Consider the following 15,685-nt stretch of genomic DNA (forward strand, 5'->3'; position numbering starts at 1 on the left):
TTAATCAAGGTACCTTTGGAAGCAAAGTTGCCAACTTTGAAACACATTCAAAACAAAATGCATCCCTTTTTCATGCATCTGTTTTCAGAGCTGTGTTAAAGATGAACCTTGAAGATACTTCAGAGAAAGCAAAGGATGGAGAATTCATGTTGCGTGGCGAAGTGATGTCAGCACAGTGAGATCAGCAACTAAGCAGGTTCCTTGGATGCGCTGCTTGCCATTTTAATGTGCCATAATTATTACCTAGGTTTGTTTTTCGCATGTTTCTTCATATATCTGTTTGTGTGAATATATATATATATAGAGAGAGAGAGAGAGCGTGCATGGGATGATGATCTTCATCTAGTTCAGGGCTTTGTCAGATCAGCTGCTGCTCATTTGGATCCTTTGAGTCTGAGCATATTTAGAATATTTTGTGCTTTTGAATTTTTCCTTTTTGAATAACAGATATCTGAGAATTCTGCTACTGATCTGCAACTGTGATCTTTTTTAAACTGTGATCATTTTGAGATGAGTAATAAAAGAGTTCTCTGCTTCCTAGTATAACTTAATTTGTGGATGCTTCGTATTACGGCTCTAGATTAAAAGCTCTTAATAGAATGTCTAGGTCGCCCACATTGGCAGCTTGAAATAGTTCTGGCTGGTCCATCATAGACAAAGCAATTCTAAGTGCTGCCCAAATATTGCCTGACAGAGCAGGATGGGGCACCTGCTGTTGATTCCTGCTTTTCCTTTGCAAACTGAGAGCCGTGAGAAAATTGCTGACAGCCTCTCTGTAGGAAAGAAAAGAAAGATGTAATGTAATTAGCTTAATGAATAGCATAAAACTTCAGGAAATACCATTCTGGAATTGAGTGTATTTTTTAAATACACTCAGGTGCGTGTGCACCTCTCAGGCCTTTTGGTGTTACTCTTGTTTGATTTTCTTTAAACAAATGGACATGACTGTAGTACTCCAGACCTTACTTTATTGGTATGCTTTATTGCTGTATAGATCTCTCTCATTTTAAGCATCCTAAGCTGACAGTAAGGACCCCTATAATGTAAACCTGTGTTTCCTAAAGGTTGTATTAAAAGTACTTTTGACAATATTAACTACTGTAAGAATTTTAACTGGAGTTTCCCTCATAGATACAGTTTTATATTTTCTTTTTTCTCTTTAACACAGGATTGAGTGTGAGAACAATCCCACAGATGTTGATAGGATTACTTGCACTTAGAGCTAGGAAAAATGCTTAAGCATCTTGTTGAATGGAGGATTTTTAAATTCAGTAGTTCTGTTTTGTAGGTTGTATGGATATAAACAAAATATTACTCATTTATTAGTGCTTTGTAAAATATATATATATATTAGCCGAGATAATTAAACTGTATTCTATTTTTTTTTCTTAAATAGCTCCAGCTAGAAAATGAATTTTCACTTGGTAGATATGATCCCTGATTCTTTTGTTTACACATATTTGTAACTTACCTGTATGCTCCTAAGTTGATGCAGCTTATGCCTAAATTGTACCTGGACCTAATGAAGCCAGGTTGTATTTCTAAAGCACGTGTGTAAGCCTCAACAGCTTCTTCACTTCGATCCCCATTTGCCAGGGTTGCTCCAAGACGGTTCCATAACGTGTAGTCCTGGTGAGAAAATGAATTCTCTACTGTGGGTGTCAATAGGAGGCGTAACAGCTCATCTTTGATTGCAAAGTAAGGTAGAAAATAACAATATCATATCCTCTCTTCATTGGTACAGAATGGAAGTTTCTGACTCGTGATTATAGGCGACTTTAAATAACCAGTACGATTAGTCATTGTGCAGCTAAAAATCAGACATATGTAACTCTACTTATATATACTCCAAATGGGGCTGTCTGATAATTAACGCTTCTCTTTCAAGTGTTAAAATTTTAATGACCAAAGCAGCATCTCGTTAATATTGGTCTGATCAAAAAGGGAGGAAGAAAACTGTGAAACACAGTTGTTAAAAATGGGAAAGCATAAAATGTACCTCTGGCCGCACAGTTAAAGCAGCACTAAATGCATCTATTGCTCGGTTAAATTCTCCATTCAGGTGGAAAAGAACTCCAAGTCCTGTCTGCAAGTCAGGGTCTATCACGTCACCATTCTGGTGAGCAGCCTCCAGGTATAAATCCTTTACTTCTTCAAGTAATGAGCTAGACAAGAGTGAAAAATAACATGAAGTTGCATCTTAGAGATCATAATTATTGTACTTGATGTTTCAGAAGTGATAAACTTGAAAATAAGCTGCTTGAGTTCAATCACAGCAGAGATACGCTTCTCCATCCTGTTGCAAACTCATTTCTGAAATACAGAAGTTTACCTGTGTAATGAAGTCAAAGTGAAGCTATGAATCCAAGTAAGAAAACGTGAATGCTTATTATTAAAGCTAATGAAATTAGGTGGGTTTCTCAGTTGTAAAAAGAGTAGCCATTTTTGGAGCTGTAAATGACTAGCCAAGACCCCTGAGGATGGATGCCAAAATTTCCATCTCCTATATGTGCTGTAGGCTTCATAAAACCTCACCGGCATTTCTGGGTGATGAGGCCAAAGTAGAGCAACATTCTTAGCAATTAAGCTGAACTTGCATATTACCTTTTACTGACGTTATCTTGTCAACCTGAGGCTCCTTCCTGATAAGGAAAAATATAAGGCCTGTCTTCAAAATGATATGCAGTGAGACAGCACTAGTGTTTTGGTTCTATAAATGGTGTCTATGCCTTTAATGAATTTATTATGAATTTCAAACTTCAGAGAGATTAATTGATTGGCCTCATGAAAATATGATGAAGGGCTGCCAAGTCATGATTTCTTTTGTTATTTAAAATGGTTGCCAGCTCCCATTACAGTATGCTGGGCTAGAGACAGAAAAAATGACCACGTTGTCTCTTTGTTTAAAAACAAAATGAGTTTTATACAAGCAGATGCTACCTCCCAATTATATTCAGTGAACTGAAGCCATGTCCCATGGCAAAATGGCTGATGTTCCTGGATTCTAGAGGGTTGGTTGGGATATAGGAAATTTGATGAACAATAGAAAGAATACGTATGTAGAGCAATACAACCTGGTAGGAATTTGGAAGCAGTAGAACGAGGATTTTGGGAATAAAGAAGCTGCAGTCAGGATGAATAGGATTAGTAGAAAGTTATGGGACTTGAAGCAACAGCTACCTTTTGATTGCAGTTTATGTTAACTTCCATGGATGGAATAACGTAGTCCTTAGTCCCTAAACTGAAGGTACTCTTTATTTCCTACCTCTGCCTCTATGGACATTTAGTTTCTGGGTTTCCATCACAGGCAACGGGCTGGACTTCTAGACATTAAGGGCACAGCATGAAGCATTGTTTGTAGTGGTCGTTACATCTCAGCCAGCAGGATTTAACTGCGTTTACCTTTCATCTGACGTCTTAGACATTCTCCTGGTAAGTGCTGGGGACCCTTTTTTGCTTTTCGCTATGTACTTGTACTTTGGATTTAGCTTTATCCAGTTTCGTAGAGCTTGGTAGGCTTCCTGTTGGTGACCTGTGTTAGTATAACTTACAGCCAGTGCCATCAGAGCTTTTAGGTTGTTTGGCTGCAGTTCCAAGCACCTAGGCAGAAAATAAAAATATGTTGAGGGTTTTTGTTTGTTTGTTTCTAGCCAACCACATTCTTGAGTTCTTTCAAAATAGTCCCTGTCAATAAATAAGTCACTTAAAAAAGATCTATCCAACAATATTTTTAAAGAAGGGGCTTTGTTTTACTGCTTTGTGATAAGTGCATTATGCATTTGTACACAAACATGCATGCATGGGCCTTTGCATACACACATCAATGTATATAAATATGTGCACACTGGTAATGCTCTCATCTTTTTCATTATGAGTACGTTGAGTGGGTAGATTGGTTTTATATTTTCTGTCTAGCAAACAAAAAGTTTAACTTAAATTCCTGCAAACAGTTTAATATGATTTTCAGCTCTGCAAAAAAGTATTTTGAAGAAAAAAAAAATCACTTTCCTATGAATCATCTCACAAATACTAAATTCTCAGTAATTCTTTGATAACGGTGGAGCCAGTAAACTGGAATAGTCTTCCTACAGCTGTATATCATGAACTGAAAACAAAATCTGGCCTATTTTTTGAACATCACTCTTGTTTTAAAACTGGGGGAATAGAAAAGCCCTACATCAGGCAACCCCTTGGTCTTCTGTCTAGGTAAAATGGAAAGCTAGGTGTAAGTGAGAGCATCCCTAGGTGATAACTGGATGGTTAATGCTGCTAATGCAATTGAATTTTGAGAGGATGCTTCTTAAGTGGAAACATGAAAACCCTCTAATGGAAGTAATAATAATGCTGATCTTTTGGAGCTGACTTTTACATACAAGTATCTCCATCAACCACAAATATTCTCAGATTAGTATTCAGCAGCTGGAGGTGATTAATTCTAATCGAAAAAAACACCAACCTCTTTGTTAAAGGACAGACAACAGAAAATATGCTAAGTGGCTAGGATATCAAAAAGGTACTTCATTTGCATTATGCCTAACTGGTGTTTATCAGACCATGCAACTTTCCTTCAGTGCAATTAATTACATTATTAGATTAACTATTCTACTTATTTCATACAATAGAAAGACTAATCAACCGTCTGGTTCAAGTTACAAGACAAATATGAGGTTAAATATACCTAGGTCTCCGTTACCCAATACTCATTCGACCCCTTATTTAGTGGTTATCTTTATCTACCTTTGGAGTGCGACAATGGCTGCTTGCTCATTTTCATTCTCTGCCTGTGTTATGCCCAGGAACTGCCAGGCCTGCAAAATAATCATCATCTTGTTTTGTTATACAGACCCAAGTGCAAACACTTACAACTAGTATCACTTCCAGCGGGGAGGAGAATAAAGATTGATCTGTTCAGCAGTAATTACAGTTTTTTCTACGGTGTACAGACCAACAGTACAAATCAGTGCAGTTCTGAATGCCTTTGAGCATGACAGTATTTATAATCAGCTGATGCAAAGGTGTTTTGTCAGTGTGTAAATGCATGCTGGTTTCTCAGATGTAAGTTACTGTACATTTTAAATGTTGCCAGACTATTACAGAAAGCGCTGAACAACGATTAAGTTATGTATGTTTAAGGGATTCCTGAGGGTCTAGGAATTATCTCTGCTTTTTGAAACACTGCTGCTTATTTTACAGTAGCAATAGATTCAAAGAGATCTGTATGCTTACATTGTAAATATTCAGGTTTCAGTAATATTGTGGAAAATGATATAATTTTAAGAAAAGTCTTAGAATTCTTGTTAAATCTTTTTTTTTTTTTTTCCTTTTTGTAATGGTAGTGTTTAATAGGTTGAAAACATTGGGAAAAGGAAATGAAGCATTTCAAATATTGTCTCTCTTCAAAGCTTTTAAATGACAATTTGGCAATTCTGTCATTTCAAAAGTAGATTCTCATCTTATGGAGAGCTCCCTGTTATCTATTTCAGAGCATATGTTATTCCAGAACCACCACAGTTGTTCAAGCTGTTTCAGTCAGTCATGACTAGCAAAGCTTTGGGTCATAGAACCATTTCATCTCTGTATGCTAAAGGGAGTCCCCTTTCCTTTGTCAACAAAAAGCATAAGAGCGAATACCTCTGCATCATTGGGCTCTTGTAGAATAGCAGCCTCCAGGTACAGGATTGTAACAGGCAGGTCACCTTCTTTCATTTTTTTCAGCCCTTCCTCAAAAGCACCTGGCCAGTCTTTGAAAGGATTTTCTGTATGGAAATAATATCCCTGGGGAAGAGAATGAAGAGAGCCATGTTGAGCCCTGTAGTGAGGGATAGCAACTACGAAATTAAGTTTTCAGTATATTCTACCAGGACGTAAACATTTTTTCTATGAAAAGAATGGATGAGCTCCCCTGTAAAATTTGAATTACAAAAAACTGTAAAAGCAAACATCACTGGCCATTTATATTTGTGCTCTCTGTATATTTACTTGATCATTAGTTATGCTTAACGGTACTTATGTTGGGTGTCAAATATAATGGCAAAGGCTCACATTGCAATAGCAGCAGAATTGAACCTAGCATGAGCTCAGTACATCCAATTTATGGAAAAGAGCATAAGGAGCACAAACCAAGAGGCTGACTCCCTGCAGTGCCTGCAACCTCATCTCTATTTGGTTAATATCCTGGAATCCTCAATTAATTTTCAAGATGAACAGTAGTGTTTCAGGTGCCTGAGTTGAATTTGGGTGTTTTTTAGTTTTTCTTTTTAAAGTTTTGCTTTTTTCCTCTTCGTGCCACTGCAGTGTAAAGAATGTATGCTAATATTAGCTACATAATGTATGTTGAATTAAAGCATGCAAGGAAGGGAATGAAGAAGAGTGTTTGAGTGTGCCTGTCTGGATTTTTCAGTACTTGGTGCTCCTCCTTGAGCAGCTGTTTTCAAATGTACTCAGACTCCAGCAGTTTGCTTTGCAATCCATTTGGCTGAATTCACACACTCTGCATGTCTAAATGTATTCCTACTGTGGTACTTTCTCAAATCTTACCCTATTCACAGTCAATTTAAAAAGGATGAGTTCTTCTGGATGAAATTGGCTTCCATATCCCAGAAGAGTTTTCTTGGGATCCCATGAACAGCTGAAGCTCATCTAAAAACGTCATGGGAAGGATGCACAGTTTGAAAACAACTTTGTGTTGTTACCTTCTCAATGGTAGAGATGGTGACTTGCCCTGGTGCTTCTTGGTTCTCTGAAATCCAGTTCCTGCGAGCCATTTCTTCCCATTCTGCTTGCATTTTATCCCAAAACTCTGTGTCTGACTAGAAGAAAAAAGATGAAAAAATGAACAACAAAATCCTAAAATAAAATGAAAGGCTTTTATTATACTTTTTTTTAAACAAGTGGCAATTTTGCTGAGCAGTGTTCATTCTATTAATAATCATGCTGACTGAAATACTACAGTACAAATATGGAATTTCATATAATTAAATTTCATCTCCTATATTGCAATGTATTTCTTCGTCAGAAGACTCTTTATCTTGGAGGCAGCATATGTTCTGTCTGAAGCAGGATTTGCAGCAGTTTACACTGCGTCTCACTGATGCTAACAGTAAATTGTTACTTTAAAATTTGAATGGAAATGAATGGCTCATCCCTAGCCAAAATGAAAAACAAACCCTAAGCATATGTGCTAAAGAATAACAGTAGTTAAAAGTTTCTTTAAAAAACAAACAAAAACAATTGTCCTACTTTGATGGATTCAGCATCATTTTTGCCATGTAAAAGAGTAATTACCAAGCTTAGTGTGTGGACAAGATATTTAATGTAAATAGAGTCTTCTGACATAGTGGAGAAATCCTAATATTCATAGTGTCATAGAATGGTTTGGGTTTGGAAGGACCTTTAAAATAATCCAGTTCCAACCCCATAGCTATAGGCAGGGACACCTTCCTCTAGAACAGGTTGCTCAGCCTGGCCTTGAATGCTTCCAGATTGAGGGTATCCACAACCTCACTGGCAGCCTGTTCCAATGTCTCACTGCCCTCACAGTAGAGCACTTCTTCCCAATATCTATTTTTTCAGCCTCCTCACTTTACCTATAAACCATGAAAAGCAGCGCCATAGCAGAATATGTGCTCAACACTGCAAGCCTTTGCAAAGTGCCCCAGTTCCTTCAGGGCATGGCCAGGACCATAGTGCCAGTGAACTGACACTGCCGAGAGTGCAGTTTCTCAGTTTGTTTATGTCAGAGAATTAATAATTCTATTGAGGTATAGAACTATTTGAGGGTAAGGTACAAAATTAGATTTAGATTTATAAATTTAGAGATGTTAGAAACTTGCTCACACAGTTCTGTCCGAATCTCTGTTGGCAGATTGATTGCTCTTTGATACTGTTCTGCAGCCAGGCGTGATTTGCAAAATCTTAATTTGTGAATGTGTGACTTGCCACAGCTCTACTCCTCAGGCACTTGGAAAAAGGAAAATGCAGACTGTTAACAGATCTAGAATGAGTCAGCAGCCAGAATATGTGAGTCTGGATGTAAAGGGTAGGACCATAGCCACTGTCAGTAGGTGCAATTGCTATGAATCACGATGCTGTTTACAATGGCAATGTACATTCCCTCCCTACAAATCTGAAAGGCATTTCCCTTTGGTTCTTGCTGTATCACCTCCCTTGGATATCCAGCGCTTCCTTCCAGGAGGCTCAGACTTGTATGAATTATGCAATTAGCAGATCTGTGAAGATACCTGCTACGTTACTCTGCAGACTAGGAAACAAGTGTGAATCATTCATGCCCAAAGAGAAAATTACATTCTTTTTAATAGAAGCAAACAGAAGATGACAACTCTGTTACACAACAGCTTCTGAGGTTTCAAAATTTGCTTTCATTCCAAATTTGAAGGAAATCGAGTCATTTAAATAGTTGTGAGATTGTGCTGAAATATCCATTTAGGAACTGAAAAGGCTGGGATAAAGATTCAGATTGCTCCCTGTTTTATCAACCGTGAGCAGAAGCACTTGAATCACTTAAACTATCCTGTTCAACAAATGTCTCCATGAACTATTTTGCATTCAGTGCAAATCTGCACTGCACTGAAGAAGAAAATGACTTGACCATGTTCTTACTAGAGGTAATTTTGAGATTCAGGATGAGGAAAGGTAGTGGAAATTTCCCTTTCCTGCAGATTAATATTAATATAACCACTATATATACCGTAATTATTAATGCCTTTTAAAACAGATTAAGATATAGATCTAATGATACATATATATATATATATATATATCATGCTTATAATGTTTTTTTTTCTTGTATTTTTCACACAAATATCACTTTTAGAGCCCACTGACTTGGAAGCATATAAATCACATTTCTTCAGCATATATAAAATCACTTTCAAGTGTTTTAAGCAAGGATGTAGGTGTTTTTAGGTCTTCAATTTGAATTCTGTTGCCCAATTACATATTTATTACCCACCCAGAAGTTTACTGTGTGCATACTGCACTTAAAAAGCCAATGAATTACTATGTGTTTAAGTATCCATGCTTGATGTTTATAGTGAATCAAAAGTGGAGGAAAAATGAAGTAAGAGAAGAGTTATTATGCTGTAAGGTCACTTATCTCGTGCCACTTGGACGTGGGTCAGGACCCACCTGGTATTTTGCAGCTGTAACCAGGATATGTAAAGTTGGGCAGGGTGGGCACTTCCTTTGTGCGCAGCAGCCCTGTGAGCAGCATTCAGTCTTAGGGCTCCTGCACCAGCTACAGCTTCTGAAGTGCATCCAGCACTTGGGGTTTCTGAAGCACGTGAGGCAAAGCTATGTGGAGCAACTGGATCATGCTCAATCATGGCACCTGGTAAAATGCCGTAACATTACCATGGCAAACAACAATTTCAATATCAGAGCGGTTCAGTGTCCTTGAGGAAGAGGATTGTAAATATTACAGTCTTTACTAAAGGCCTAATTCTATTTTAGCTGTTATGAGTAGCAGTTTTCCATTGACTCCAGTGGCAGGGGAGTTAAATTAATATTGAGTGCTTCTGAAAATCTGGCTATGGCTCAAGACTCCTAGCTCTAATTTTAACTCCATTTGCTATGTGACTGGTGCTAATTATTTCATTTCAGTGTTTTTCCTACCTTAATGCTGACAATTTACTTTGGTCACACCAAAAGTTTTCAGAGCAGTTGAACAATTTTAACGTATTCTCAGGTAATCTGTAATACCTGAGTGAAATGACAACTAGGGAAAATGTTTTATGCCACTTATTCCTTCCACGCAGAATATTTTGCATTTTGTCATAGAGGCTATTTTTACTCTTGGTATTTAAAAACATGCAGAAGCAGTTAAACAAATCAGAGGCAAAATATTCCCAGACTCTTTACTTCCTATGATAGAACAGCAGGGAGGAATGCTAACAGCTAAGTTATGAACTTCCATGTTTTCATCATTTTTTGTTACAACTTTCACCTACTGCCAAAACTCAATTTGCAGTGTTCCTTCTTGACCACTGCATAAAAAACAAAGGCTTTGTGGCTGTTCCTCCTTTGAATTATTGCATCCATGTGTTCTTCTTTAGTGTGAATGACACGGTATGTTAAATTTGTGTGCTTACTAATTATCACTAACTACTGTTGTCACAAAATATAGCTGTAATATGCTTCATAACAGTGCGTTATGCAGTAAGGTCCCACGTTACATTGGCTTGTAAATAAAATGATACCGAGAAGAACAGTTTAACGTTTCCTTTATGTAACCTCACAGCGCTGTGGCATCTGCAGTTTCATCTCTATGCTAGGGAAATGAGGCATAACAAAATACCAGAATTGCTTTTTTCTATATCTGAAATGTTTCTCAGTTGGAAGTTTTTTCACTTTCTTGGTTTCATGTATTTTAATTCTAACTTATTTCCAATATCATGGTGCAGAATAAATACAATAAATTTAAAAATCAAATATTTAAATAAACATAAACTATTATAAAAATATAATAAGTATGGCTATAGAAAGGATCTGATTTCCCATACTGGCTTTTTTTTTTTTTTTAATTCAGTAGTGTCCATTGTTGGTAAAACACAGCTAATTACTAGAAAGATTATGTGTGGCACTTAGAAATAATGGCATGAGGCTCCTTGCACTTCCCTCAGGTGTGTAGCAAAGGAATGTGGCAAAATTCAAATCTAGTTTCCAGAATGACAGAAAAAAGTAGCTAAGTCTAAACAGACTGGATCAGCACGAGGGAATTTAGATGCTCTTTAGTTTAAAAAAAAAAAAAACAACAACAAAAAAACCAACAAAACACAAACAATGAAACCCTAATCTAGTTATGTCTTTATTCTTTAAAGAATCCTCAGTGGCATAGATATCTTTAAATATACTTAAGAAAGAATTGCCTTACAGATTTTCCTTTATCTCAAAATTTGTCATCTTAAAGCCATTCCCACAGCCCTGAAGTGAAAACTGGGTGGAGGATAAAGTTTGGTGTCTTCATTTACTGAATTGTTAATTAATTCTTTTTGAGGCAAACCACAAGGAACCTGAGATTTACTTCCTTTTCTTGATCTGTTTTCTGGCTAATCTTACCACTTGAAGCTTTTCCTGTTGAAGAGTATTACAGAAACATCCAAAGCCTAAAAGAGGAATTTTTTGAACACCATATCTTTTCTCTTCTTGAGTAAGCACTAATTTTTCTGAGATGGCCTGCAATTTATTTCAATCGCCCTGGATTTCTTACCGCTTCATTTTTGCTACAACAAAAATTCGGCTCTTTTCATATGCAAATGAAAATAGCTGTAAGGTCTTAAAGAATCTTCTCCTTTTTATTTTAACTACCTGGTCCAAGTTTCTATTTTAAGTATAAAGAATTACATAGACTGCCAATTACATAGTTAGAGAAACATTTAATTAGATTATTTTGAATAGCCGTTTTCAACACTACAGTAAAGCATTTTAATAATTTTTGGTGCCTTAGAATAACCTTTTAATGTGCAGGGGTTTTTTTTACAATACATTCTCCTCCTTATTTTACTCTAAAAAATATTCAGTAATGTTTTATGATCTTTTATTAGCCCCAAAACACATTTTTTTTCTACTTAAAGTCTGGTTCCCACCATTACATGTGATTTTTGGCAATTAGAAGAGTACTGACACCATTTGCTTAACAACTAACTGCAATGCAGGGATGTTAATCACCAATTCCCTGTGTCTCAGTCACAGATTTCAGTATATGTCCCACCTTAAAGATCACACTGCAGCATAAGTAGGAAAAACTGGAAAATTTTAAGCAGTGGTAATCTGAAAGCAAGTCTCTCCTTTCCTACCAGTAACAAATGTGTATGACGTGCAGTATATAGCTTACATGCATAGTTTATAAAGCAGCTAATTTTACTGTATCCATTTTAACTTTGTAAATGTAGACAATTTTTTATGTGCAGTGAGAACTGATGGTGGTATCTTTCTGAATACCTGTGCCTTTTCAAACTAGATTTATTTATCAGGAAAAGGAAACGCTTCAGTACTTAACATTCTGTCACTGATGATAAAAATTCATTGGTTACTTCTGTGCATGCAGTTACTCTCCCATCACAGCAAGTAATCATTCTCTTTATCAATGATATTTAATTAAAGTTTCAGTGTGGAGAGTTGGTTTGTGTTTGAGTGACTACACGCATTCAGTTACTGGGGTAAAAATATTTTTCACTCTTATACCTTAAATTTGGAAGTACTTACATTTATGGGGGATTTTCTTGACCCGCTTGCTATAGTAAGACAAAATCAATTCTGAAAAGTTCATTCTCATCATCTCCATTTATAACTATTATTTTATATTTTGTTAAGAGAGAAACTGATATCTTAAATGAGTAACTCCAGGAATGGGATCTTTTCTCTGCTTTGAAAAATGTAGTACAAACTTTCTTATCTATTTGTGAGGCAAAATGAATATGAAATCTGTAGAACATCAGCTGAAAAGGGAAAGAGTAAATGAAATAATACCTCCACAGCTGCCTTAGCTCTTTCAAATTCCTCTTCCAATGAGTGATTTCTTGAGAGAAGAGGCCCTCCCCAACGCTGCTCCTTAGTTGATCGCACCTAACAAAAATAAAAGGATCAGAATGGGATGATGTACTCTGCCATGTTTCTGAGTTATTTCCTTAAATGCTTGGAGCACAAAATGTCCTTTTTCTTGGGCAAAACTAGTTGTGTCCTTGCAGGAATTCTCCTGTGCTGTAGAAAGATCATTCCTCATTAGAAGCAGAATAACTTGTCTTTCCTAGAGTTTTCTTATTCCTTAGGATGCTTTAAAGACAAAAGAGAGCCAAGAAAAGAGAGCGGAAGAGTTGGGCTAGCAGGGTAATAGATGGCTGTTTTGTTAAGACTTTTATCTTAATTGTTGCTACTCCTGTATTATGACCATTATAATGCATTCCACCCATTAGAGAACCAGGTTTGCTATGACTTTAACTGGAGGGATAAATCCAATTTACAATCAGTAGCGCTCTGTTCTGCACCATAATATCAATCGTAATGTCAATCCTATTGGAAGTACATAGCCATTTCCCCCCTATTTCTTTATTAAAAATATTTTATTCATTCTTTTTGCACAAAAGGCACGGTACAAAAGCAAGCAGTATTCAGTGATAACTTAGAAAGCAACGAAGTGGCTTAATCTTGCAAAAGAGCTCTGAGTGCTAATCTCTTCCCTTGTGTTAGAGGTTACACGTATTAGTTATTTGCCTGACCAGGATCCTAACTGCATTAATTTACATGATGATATTACATATGACTGTGCTTATAATATTTACTTGCAATAAGCTGTGCTGGAAAGAACTGATTTTTGCTCATTTCAGACACACAGGGCTGTGTCTGCAAGTGTTGACACGTGCATTGCTGGCATGAAACACGCGGTACGTTTGTGTATGTTCACATGATGTGTATCTTTCTGCGTATACTTGTGTCTTTTTAACTAAGAAGATTACATACCTGTGTCAGTCTAGCCCTAAAATTTCTGTTTTGTTCCTATGCACTTTAACAATAAATAGAACTTCAGACAAAAGATGTAACTGTTTCAAACAGTCTCTTTCTATATGGGTGTGTAATGCTGTCATATGATAAAATGAAACTGATGTTCTACAGAGAATAAGTGGAGGTTGTCTGGATTACATGTCTTTGAGGAAGGTGCTTGGATTTAATTTAAAGTTACCAGGAGACCTTAATTTTATCACTGTTTGGAAATTTAATTGACCTCCTTGTTTCTCTTACTCCTTTTAATTTCAGTTTTACAGCTATTACTTCTTAGCCTTTCTTCAGTAGTTTAAAGCATGTTTAGTATTCCTTATTTTCTCTGTGGAAAAATACCCATTACTTTAATTAGGTTTTAACTGTCTTTTAAAAGATGTAAAGAGATTAAGATCTTAGCTCATTATGAGTTGTTTTTTTCCTCAGACTTTAACCTTTTTTTGGTTCCTTTTACTTTCCCTCATTAATTGGTTATAGCTTAAATACATAGCCATGCAGATAACAAAAGCGAACGCTATAGCCCAATACCTGTATTGCTGTTTCTTTTTAAAGTGAGCAAAAGATCTCCTGTTCCCAGAAATTATGCCTTTTTCCCCATGCTTTTCTTGTCGCCATACTGCACAGGGAGCACTCATTGACATCCCTGTACACTCTGAGACATAGATCCTCTTCAGAGTTGCCTTCCAGTGTAGTGTTATAGAGCCTGCACTGTCACTCAGAAACATGATTTTTTGAGTGGTTATGTTGGAATTCTTAGTTATCTAATAGGTATCTTGGTCACCAACTCATTTTCATGACTGTCTTGCTTATGTTTTCTCCATTCCATTCTTGCATTATTTACAGGTTTTAGCAACGTTTATCAATCCAACCTGTAATCTGATCAGAGAATGAAATCTGCTTTTGACATAAAATTCTGTTGATAGACATTAGTTATGTTCCTTGCCTTTTCACTATTTATGAGTTGACTCTTGCCAGATGTTTGACTGCATCAGCTTTAGAATCCTTTCTTTCCAGTGACTGTAATTTCCTTAGGTCAAAGACAGTACCATAAATCATGATGCTTAGACTGATTAGTGCTGTAGAAGGGGACAGTGAAGTTGTTAAGGCAATAGAGAGGTGAGGGGAAGAGGATAAGAAAGAAGCATAAAAGTTCCTTTCTCTGCCATGTGTCAGAGCATACACACTCTCCTTGCATAATCCACACAGGATACACCTTCTCCTCCATTAAATGCACACGTGCTCTCAGTCAGAGGGGACAGAAGTAGAAAAACCCACGTAAGCTGCATTTGCATATAGTCAATGCAGCCTTATTTTGATTTGCCATAATCCAGAAATGAAAAAACCCACACGTAGCAAGCATGCTGCCTTTCACTAGTGCAGGAAGAGAAGGGATGGAAATGGAGTGCCAGCACTGGAGAACTTCACATCTCCAGCTGGTGATGGACTAGGACTCTGCAGCCACATCCCTAAGGGGAGTCCAACGTGTATTATGGGTCAAGGTGGAATGGGTATGTCTGAGGCATGGACAGTCTGCATACACTGTGGTTTGATATGCTCACCACTCTACAGCGGAGGTGCTGTAGTTGATCATTGGCTGCTGTCTTCAGGGGCAAAATCTTCCATTCCAGTACATTTGTGCACACCTTCCTGCGCTTGTAGTCTGCTTATGTGCTGTTGGACCTTAACTGTTGGTGAGAGGCTTAAATTATAGTCTTAATTTTTGAGCAGGTCTTCAAATAATGAGCTTAATCTGTCCCTTGTAACTTAATTTTATTAGAGTAACTGGCACATCCAAAAAGAGCCAGGCCATTCATTAGTCTTATCATAGCTATCTGGAAGAAATGGGGAATAAATTATGCATTCTAAATATTGCTTCCAAAGCTGCAGATTTCTAATGCTCTGCAGTCTTTGGGATACATCTTAGTCTTAAGAGTGTTGAAGCAGTAGAACTAGGTGTAGTTTTTAGTATGTCGAGGTTTTTTGTTTATGCATTCTGAATGAGCAATACAACGTCTAACATACCTAGAGAGGGCCAAGATTTAAATTGTATTTTGAGAGTTAAAACATAAGCAGACTTCATGCATGTATGTTTGAACTTACTGTCTCCTTTTGTTTTTTGGAATTGTCAGAGAGAAAACAAACTTTAAGAAACCCCCATCCACTGTAGGATATCTTG

At 36.9% G+C, this 15,685-nt stretch overlaps 2 protein-coding genes across 5 annotated transcripts in view; one reads left to right on the plus strand and one right to left on the minus strand.

Moving 5' to 3' along the window:
* Positions 1-189, plus strand: part of USP13 (ubiquitin specific peptidase 13) — a 54,872-nt gene extending 54,683 nt beyond the window's left edge. The window contains exon 25 of the transcript XR_007378873.1: positions 89-189. The gene's annotated coding sequence lies outside the window, so the exon portion shown is untranslated. The remainder of the gene's footprint in view (positions 1-88) is intronic.
* A 56-nt stretch (positions 190-245) lies between these two features.
* PEX5L (peroxisomal biogenesis factor 5 like) overlaps positions 246-15,685 on the minus strand; it is a 92,406-nt gene continuing 76,966 nt past the window's right edge. For all 4 annotated transcript variants that reach the window (XM_048955022.1, XM_048955020.1, XM_048955023.1 and 1 more), the window contains 8 exons: positions 12,487-12,582; positions 6,693-6,809; positions 5,632-5,775; positions 4,738-4,808; positions 3,403-3,600; positions 2,000-2,165; positions 1,472-1,629; positions 246-773 (listed from right to left, as the gene is read on the minus strand). In XM_048955022.1, coding sequence (XP_048810979.1) covers positions 569-773; positions 1,472-1,629; positions 2,000-2,165; positions 3,403-3,600; positions 4,738-4,808; positions 5,632-5,775; positions 6,693-6,809; positions 12,487-12,582 — 1,155 coding nt within the window. In that variant the 3' untranslated portion in view covers positions 246-568. The remainder of the gene's footprint in view (positions 774-1,471; positions 1,630-1,999; positions 2,166-3,402; positions 3,601-4,737; positions 4,809-5,631; positions 5,776-6,692; positions 6,810-12,486; positions 12,583-15,685) is intronic.

The sequence above is a fragment of the Lagopus muta genome, chromosome 9 (genome assembly GCF_023343835.1).
Source record: "Lagopus muta isolate bLagMut1 chromosome 9, bLagMut1 primary, whole genome shotgun sequence".
Taxonomy (NCBI): domain Eukaryota; kingdom Metazoa; phylum Chordata; class Aves; order Galliformes; family Phasianidae; genus Lagopus; species Lagopus muta.